Source organism: Bison bison, unplaced genomic scaffold (genome assembly GCF_000754665.1).
Source record: "Bison bison bison isolate TAMUID 2011002044 unplaced genomic scaffold, Bison_UMD1.0 scf7180017864491, whole genome shotgun sequence".
NCBI classification, from domain to species: domain Eukaryota; kingdom Metazoa; phylum Chordata; class Mammalia; order Artiodactyla; family Bovidae; genus Bison; species Bison bison.
The window spans coordinates 22,060,750-22,070,024 of NW_011495050.1; the positions used below are offsets into that span (position 1 = coordinate 22,060,750).

A 9,275-nucleotide genomic window follows, 5' to 3' on the forward strand; every position below is an offset into this window, starting at 1 on the left:
GCTGGAGAAGACTCTTGAGAGTCCCGTGGACTGCAAGGAGATCCAACCAGTCCATCCTAAAGGAGATCAGTCCTGGGTGTTCATTGGAAGGACTGATGCTGAAGCTGAAACTCCAATACTTTGGCCACCTGATGTGAAGAGCTGACTCATTTGAAAAGGCCCTGATATTGGGAAAGATTAAGGGCAGGAGGAGAAGGGGACGACAGAGGATGAGATGGTTGGATGGCATCACCGACACAATAGACATGGGTTCGGGTGGACTCCGGGAGTTGGTGATGGAAAGGGAGGCCTTGTGTGCTGTGGTTCATGGGGTCACAAAGAGTCGGACACGACTCAGTGACTGAACTGAACTAGTAACAACAGATTTCTCACATGCATTTATTTTAACACAGAAAGTATACGGTAAAGAAGACCAATAGAGTATAAGTTTGTTCCAAGATGCTATTGTCAATGAATACATATGAGAAAATGTTGGAAAAAGTGAATATGGGAAACTCATGACTTTTTTGTAACATGAAAATATATCTTCTGAAAAAAATCACTTACTATGAAAAGCATTGGGTTTATCTAGGTAACCATAGGCATGACTCTTAACCCTCTTAACCTCAATTTTATCAACTGATAGTGATAATATTAACCTCATATGATGTGAGATGGATTAATTGAAATGATATGAATAAAAGAACTTGTAGGGTACTCAACTATACAATTGTAAGGTATTATTGATCCAAGACAGTGTACTATAGTAGACAGGAGTGCAGTTTTTAGAGTGAGCCTACCTAGTTTTGAATCCTGGCCTTACCATTGATCGGTTCTAATACCTCAGGGAAACCACTTCACTTCCCAAAACCTCATTTTTTTCCTATGAGATGGAAATAGTAAGAGAACTTACATAACAGAGTAGAATTAAATCTAGTATGTGAAGCATACTACATGTCATAAAGATATCATTATCTTATTGTAGTAGTAAGTGTCCTTAATAACCCCCTTTTTAGAATACTTTAATTTAATATAATTACAGGATGGAATCAAACAATATTCGAGTACTTCAGGATCTGTTATCAAAGCAGCTGCTTTAACTAGTGACCCAGGTTTAGGCATGCAAGCGTACGGCCGACAGGTAAGCAGGAAAGATATCAGAGATATCACTTCTTCTCTAGAGCATTGGATGGTGTCATGCAGTAGCTGAGTTATTTTTAAAGTAATAGATATATGTTTGTTTGAAAATAAGGCTAAAATTCCTTGAGGAGAGACTGGAATAGAGTTTCCTTGAGTCTTCAGAGAACATTACAATTTCGGCTGATCCTGAACAACATAATCAGAGAAAATAATTTCTGGATACATATGAAGAAGATTTTAGTGGCAGAAGTTGAGATAACTATCTTATTGGAAAAGAGATAATCATATATATAAGAATATATGTAGGTTGATATATTCTTAGGTCAAGAGAAGAAAGAAGAATGTCAAATGCTAGTATCAATTTTTAAAATTATTTGAAGTGGTCATAAAATTGATCAAAAACTAATATATGTACATATATGATCAATAGCTAATATATCTTTTTGATAATACATGATCAGCAACTAATATATGTACAATTTTTATGTTTATATTTGTAACATACATTAGTGTCCCAGAAATTTTATAAGTTTAACTTATGTACATTTTTAAAGACTGATATTAAAAGTGTTTATATCATAGGCTAATACTAGCTTAAGAAACAATGTTTCTGGTACTCGAAATGTCAAATGTGTTCAGCCTCCCAGCTAAGATAACTGATAGATTATAAAGCTATTATTGAGATAAATGTCCAATTTTGTAAAGCCATATATTGAAAAATATATATTTAAAAGTGTGTGATACCTAATGCCATTTAGAAGAACATTTATTAGGAAATGACTAGCATTAAGTTTCAGAAACACAGTATAAAAATAAGGGGAGAGGAAGTCTCTTCCACAAATGTTGCTGGGCAAACTGGATAGCTACATGTAAAAAAAAAAAAAAAAGAAATTAGATCATTCTTTAACTCCACACACAAAAATAAGCTCAAAATGGATTAAAGACCTAAATGTGAGACCAGATACTATAGGATTCCTAGAGGAAAACATAAGCAGAAAACTCTTGGCATAAATCATAGCAATATCTTTTTTGGTCTATCTCCCAGAATAAGGGAAATAAAAACAAAAATAAACAAATGGGACCTACTTAAACTCCAAAGCTTTTGCAGAGTAAAGGGAACAGTAAACAAAATGAAAAGACAACCCACAGATTGGGAGAAAATATGCGCAAATGATGTGACTGATAAGGGATTGCTGCTGCTGCTGCTAAGTCGCTTCAGTCGTGTCTGACTCTGTGTGACCCCATAGACGGCAGCCCACCAGGCTCCCCCATCCCTGGGATTCTCCAGGCAAGAGTACTGGAGTGGGGTGCCATCGCCTTCTCCCAATAAGGGATTAGTCTCCAAATTTTACAAACAGCTTGTGAACCGCTCAGTATCACAGTAATCCAAGTCCGTGTCCCAACCACTAAATGCCAGAGAAGCTGAACGGTTCTAGGAAGACCTACAAGACCTTCTAGAACTCACACCAAAGATGTCCTTTTCATCATAGGTAATTGGAATGCAAAATAGGAAGTCAAGAGGTACCTGAAGTAACAGCTAAGTTTGGCCTTGGAGTACAAGATGAAGCAGGGGAAAGGCTAACAGAGTTTTGCCAAGAGAACGCCTTGGTCATAGTAAACACCCTTTTTCAAGAACATAAGATAAGACTCTACACATGGACATCACCAGATGGTCAACACAGAAATCAGATTAATTATTTTCTTTGCAGATGAAAATGGAGAAGCTCTATACAGTCAGGAAAAACAAGATCTGGAGCTGAGTGTGGCTTAGATCATGAGCTTCTTATTGCAAAATTCCAGTTTAAGTTGAAGAAAGTAGGAAAACCACTAGATCATTCAGGTGTGACCTATATCAAATCCCTTATGATTATACAGTGGAGGTGACAAATAGATTCAGGAGATTAGATCTGGTAGACTGAACGCCTGAAGAATTATGGGCAGAAGTTTGTAATCTTGTACAGGAGGTAGTGACCAAAACCATCCCCAAGAAAAGAAATGCAGGAAGACAAAGGGTTGTCTGAGGAGGCCTTACAAATAACTGAGAAAAGAAGAGAAGCAAAAGGCAAAGGAGAAAGGGACAGATATACCCAACTGAATGCAGAAAAGAATAGCAAGGAGAGATAAGAAAGCCTTCTTAAGTGAACAATGCAAAGAAATAGAGGAAAAATAATAGAATGGGAAAGACTAGCTATCTCTTCAAGAAAATTGGAGATATCAAGGGGACATTTCATGTGAGGATGGGCATGATAAAGGACAGCAATGGCAAGAACCAAACAGAAGCACAAGCGATTAAGAAGAGGTGGCAAGAATACACAGAACTATGCAAAAAAGCCTGAGTGATGAAGAACTGACACTTTTGAATTGTGGTGCTGGAGAAGACTCTTGAGAGTCCTTTGGACTGCAAGGAGATCAAACCAGTCAATCCTAAAGGAAATCAACTCTGAATGTTCTTTGGAAGGACTGATGCTGAAGCTGAAGCTCCAGTATTCTGGCCTCCTGATGGGAAGAGCTGACTCATGGAAAAGACCCTGATGCCGGGCAAGATTGAGCGCGGGAGGAGAAGGGGGCAATGGAGGATGAGATGGTTGGATGGCATCACCGGCTCAATGGACATAAGTTTGAGCAAACTCCAGGAGATAGTAAAGAACATGGAAGCCTGGCATGCTGCAGTTCATGGAGTTGAAGGAGTCAGACATGACTTAGTGACTGAACAACAACAACACGTGATGCTTAACAGCATCAAAACAAACAGCCCACTCAAAAAAATGGGCAGAAGAACTAAGTAGACATTTCTCCAAAGAAGATATACAGATGGCCATTAGGCACATGAAAAGATGTTCAACATTGCTAATTATAATGAAATGCAAATCAAAAGTACAATAAGATATCACCTCATACCTGCGAGAGTAGCTATTACCAAAAAGTCCACAAACAATAAATGCTGGAGAGGGTGTGGAGAGAAGCGAACCTTCCTGCGCTGTTTGTGGAAATGTAAATTGATACAGCCACTGTGGAGAAAAGTATGATCTCCTTAAAAAACTGAAAATAGAGCTACCATATGGTCCTACAGTCCCACTGCCGGACATATATCTGGAGAAAAACATGGTCTGAAATGATTCATGCATCCGAATGTGCATTGCAGCCCTGTTTACAATAAGTAAGACATGGACGCAATCTAAATGTCCACCAGCAGAGGAATGGATAAAGACGTGGTATATATTTACAATGGAGCATCACTCAGCCATTAAAAAGATTGAAATAATGCCATTTGAAGCAACATGGATGGACTGGAGAGCCTCTGTCTGACTTCACTCAGTATGAGTGGAAATACCATATGACACCCCTTACATGTGGGATCTAAAAGGATATGATACGAATGAACTTATCTGCAAAACAGAAGCAGACTTATAGACTCCAAGAATGAGCTTATGGTGGCTGGGGGGAAGGTTGGGGAGAAGGGACAGATAAATGTATATTTTAAATATATATTAAAATATAAACATTTTAATATATATTTAAATATCTTTATATTTCATTTATCATTTTGTTAATTTTTAATATATATATTATATATAAATATAAGTAATATGTTACAACTGAAAACTGTTAAGAGAGTAAATCTGAGACTTCTCATCATAAGGAATAATTTTTTCTATTTCTTTAATGTTCCATCTATATGTGATGAAAGGTGTTTTTTAAACCTCTTGTGATCCTTTCATGATGTGTATAAGTCAAATCATTATTATTATACACCTTTAGTTGATTATATCTGAATAAAACTAGAAGAAAAATCAAATTATTAAAATTTAGATCAAGGCTAAAGAGAAATACCTTTACTTCATCATAAATATATCTATATAAATGTAGATTAATTCCTATAATTATAAATTTATGAAATGTGCATGTTTTCTATATTCTGTTCTTTGCATTAAAAGGCCTTTAAATGAAGGGGCTGATATAAGCTGTCTTACCTTCAGTTTATTTCCTGGGGCAAATATCTCTAAAATTAATTTTGCAAAATTGTTTTTGTAGCCAACCTGGTGCTACTCAAAGTACATAGAAGCCTTAGAACAGGAAAGGATTCTTCTTAAAATTCAAGAGGAACTAGAAAGAAAGTTGTTTGCAGGTAAGTTTTGCTCTTTGTTTTCAGGGCTGCTTTGTTGTCTTGAATCACAGGTTAATTCTAGAGGGTTTTGCTAATGATTCCTTCACTGTTTCTCTTGTTTCCGTGCAGCCACACCATCTTTTACAAATTTCAAGTCTACTGCTTCCACTCTGTCTTTGAAAAAGACTGTGTCCTCCCACAACATCCAGAGTGAGTGTCAAGTGACAGTCTGATTTCAGTTCTTTCTTCCTTATTGTTAGAACTCTACCTCTCACCTGGCCATCTGGAGAGGGCAGAAAGGGATGAGGACTGACTCCCTCCCAACTGCTCTGAGCCCCAGGTTAGGAGAATTTCAGAGTGTAGGTGCTCCATCTCTTTGTCTCTGTTTTCTTCTCTTTTGCTGAGGAGGATAGACTACGACATATACCCAACACTGCATACCATTTCCAGACAGCACTCACGGGAGCGCATATCCTGCTGCTAGGTACAACGGAAGTTCATAGACTGAATTGATCAGTCCCATCCATGTCCCTCTGACTCACACACTAATGCACATGGACATCTGCACAGTGCGCACGCGCGCGCACACACACACACACACACACACACACCCCTACTTACACTCTCCACTAACAAATTAATAGGCAGGAGTAACTTGCCTCCCTTTTGAATGGCACAGTCTCCTGCACAGGAAGACCCCTGGGGAATGATCATTTATTGCTCCTATCTACTCCTTATCTAGTTTTCTCTTATCTAGTTTTCTCTTCCACAAAGAACATTTATAGAAGAATGGGCTCAGTTTTCCAAGGTTTTGCAAGCTGAGTTTTTCTAAGTTCCATTTTCCCAAGATGGGAATACAAGAAGGAACTGATAATTAATAACTGAAAATCAAGCTTGGGTCCTTTTCTCATACAGATACTGATGTGATTATACAGTTTTGATCAGATACTAATGTTAGACTTTTTAACAATGCCCTTAGAAAGTAGTATTACTAGTGTAATGTAATATATGTGCAACCCATTGAACTAAAACTCAAAGGACCCAGTAAAAGTCCCATTTCTCTTCTATTTTGTAGCTTAGATTTTTGTTTCTCAAAATCCTTAGTTTTCTGGTTCTTGGGAGGATATGATGATCAGGCCTTTATGCTCTTAGCCTGCTCATCTCTCTTCTTTTCAGATTTATCCTTAACCACTGTGCTCCTGTCAGTTCCCTTACCCCTTAGATCAACATCACAGTGCCTCCAACATTAGGGTGTGCTGACTTATTTGTTAACTGTTTGATCCTTCTTACAACTCTAAGTTTTTGTTGTTATTTTGGATTTAAATTTTCTCTCATTGATTATGTTTCAGTCATTTCTTCTTTTTTCTTTGCAGGAATTCTTTAAACCAAGTTTTAACTAACATGGAAGCACAAGTGGTTTTTTGATGGTCTGCTTTAGAGCAAGCCTGTCATCTAAATAAAGTTTGGCTTTACTTCCATAGTTTAAAAATTACAGCTCTTCTGTACACATAACGTGGTGGTGGTGGTTTAGTCGCTAAGTCGTGTCCGACTCTTGCGACCCCATGGACTGTAGCCCGCCAGGCTCCTTTGTCCATGGGATTTTCTAGGCAAGAATACTGGAGTGGGTTGCCATTTCCTTCTCCAGGGGATCTTCCCGACCCAGGAATCGAACCCAGGTCTCCTGCATTGCAGGCAGATTTTTTACCTACTGAGCTAGGAGGGAACACCTAACATATAAGACTATTAAAAAAAAACTTTAACTCATTTAGAATAAAACAAATTCTATCTCAGAAGAATCAAAATATTTTATCACAGACCTGAAGAAACCATGTTTTGCTCCTTAAATAGTCTTTTAACAAAAATGTTCCTTGAGCATTCAGTATACAGTTGACCCTTGCACAACATGATTTTGAACTATACAGTTCTACTTATATGCAGATATTTTTCAATAGTAAACATTACAGTACTCCTGGATCTGTGGCTGGTTGAATCCACAGATGCAGAACTGCGTATATGGAGGAGCCATGGATACAGGGATCTGCTATAAGTTATACAGAGAATTTCAACTTTATGGTGCCCCTAACCTCTGTGTTGTTCAAGGGTCAGCTGTATTTGGTTGGCAGATACATTCAGCAAGTGGCTAGGGATATTCCTAGCAATAAATTGACCCAAAATATAGAGGGAAGAGCCTTCCTCATCTTGTCCCTATCCCTATTCCCAACTCTAAAGAAGCTGTATTTTAAATCTGTGTGGCTCTCAGACTTCAGTGTGCATGAGACTCACTGTAACATTTGCTAGCAATGCAGATTCCTGGGCTCACTCTCTGAGAGTTTGATTCTGTAGTTCTTGGACAGAACCCAGGAATCCCCCTCTTTAATGGACATTCTAGTTGTCCATGTGATAAACTGTTAGGGTAGCAAGAGAAGAGTTTTAAAAGGCAAAAGCTCCCTTATTAACTAGAGACAGTAACAAATCTGCCTGCAACGCGGGAGACCTGAGTTTGATCCCTGGGTCGGGAAGATCCTCTGGAGAAGGGCATGGCAACCCACTCCAGTGTTCTTGCCTGGAGAATTCCATGGACAGAGGAGCCTGGTGGGCTACAGACCATGAGGTTGCAAAGATTCAGACACAACTGAGCGACTGACACACACACTTGTAGCAGAGGAAACCCAGACATACATCTACGTATCTTCTTTCCTAGAGGGAAAGGAGAATCTGTAAGAAATTATCTGGGAGGATGAACCTTCATCATCTGTTTGCCTTGGGACTCAGAAACTCCAAGGACTGTGACCTGGGTTAGCAGATTGGAAGCATTAGACTTCCACTTTACTATCATCCCAGAAAGTATATTCAAAGTAGAAACTACCATTCCTAATTCTTTAAAGAGTTAAGCATTGTATAGAGGGGCGAGCATCAGGAGAAAGACTTCAGAGATCCCACTTGTTTTCTAAAGCAGTGGGTTTGGACACCTTTTTTTTTTTAAGCATCAGAACCCTATAGTTTCCTCTGTTCCCATACTCCCCAATACCCTATATTAGTCAAGAAGTTTGTATTTGTTTTCCATTCATTGCCTTTTTTTTATTCCATTCGTTTTCTGCCTTTTGATTTTAAGTAAGCCACTCCAGTACTCTTGCCTAGAAAATCCTATGGATGGAGGAGCCTGGTAGGCTGCAGTCCATGGGGTCGCTAAGAGTCAGACACGACTGAGCGACTTCACTTTCCCTTTTCACTTTCATGCATTGGAGAAGGAAATGGCAACCCACTCCAGTGTTCTTGCCTGGAGAATCCCAGGGACAGGGGAGCCTGATGGGCTGCCATCTATAGGGTTGCACAGAGTCGGACACGACTGAAGTGACTTAGCAGCAGCAGCAAGCATTTTCTGTGATTCCATTTTCTCCTTATCAGTTATACATCTTTTTAAAGTTGTCTAGTTAGTTGCCCTAGAATTTGCAATATACATTTACAGCTAATAAAAGTCTACATTCAAATAATATTCTGCTGCTTCATGACTGCTTCATGGGTAATGCAAGTATAATACCTTTTAACAGAATTTTCCAGTTCCCTCCCTCCTATCTCTTATCGTATTGCTGTCAGTTAATTTCACTTATCTATAAGCTATAATTGCTGAATGCATTGTTGATGTTATTATTTTTAACAACTGTTTTCTCCTAGGTCAACTCATAATAAGGAAATAAAAGGTATTATTTTTCCTTCATTTATTCCCCTAATACGCTTTCATTCTTTGTGTAGATCTGAGTTTCTGACCTATACCATTTCCCTTCTCTCTGAAGAACTTCTTTTAATATTTCTTTTAAGGAAGGTCTATTGTTTGCCTTAAAATATCTCTATTTCTCCTTTAATTTTGAATGGTAGTTTCACTGGATACAAAATTCTAAGTATTTCTTTTTCTCTTTCAACCTTTCAAACACTTCACTCTCTTTTTGCATGGTTTCTAAAGAGAAGGCAAATGCAATTCTCTTCTTGACTCTCAGATTCCTTCAAGATTTTCTCTTCATCTTTGACTTTCTGCAGTTCAAACATGATAGGTGTA

General features: G+C 38.3%; 1 protein-coding gene across 1 annotated transcript in view; it reads left to right on the forward strand.

Annotated features, from left to right (window-relative positions):
• Window positions 1–6,736, forward strand: part of RGS22 (regulator of G-protein signaling 22) — a 154,909-nt gene extending 148,173 nt beyond the window's left edge. The window contains exons 27-30 of the mRNA XM_010863558.1: window positions 1,022–1,120; window positions 5,152–5,245; window positions 5,354–5,434; window positions 6,598–6,736. Of these exons, the coding sequence (XP_010861860.1) occupies window positions 1,022–1,120; window positions 5,152–5,245; window positions 5,354–5,434; window positions 6,598–6,608 (285 nt within the window). The 3' untranslated portion in view covers window positions 6,609–6,736. The remainder of the gene's footprint in view (window positions 1–1,021; window positions 1,121–5,151; window positions 5,246–5,353; window positions 5,435–6,597) is intronic.
• The last annotated feature ends 2,539 nt before the right edge of the window (window positions 6,737–9,275 follow it).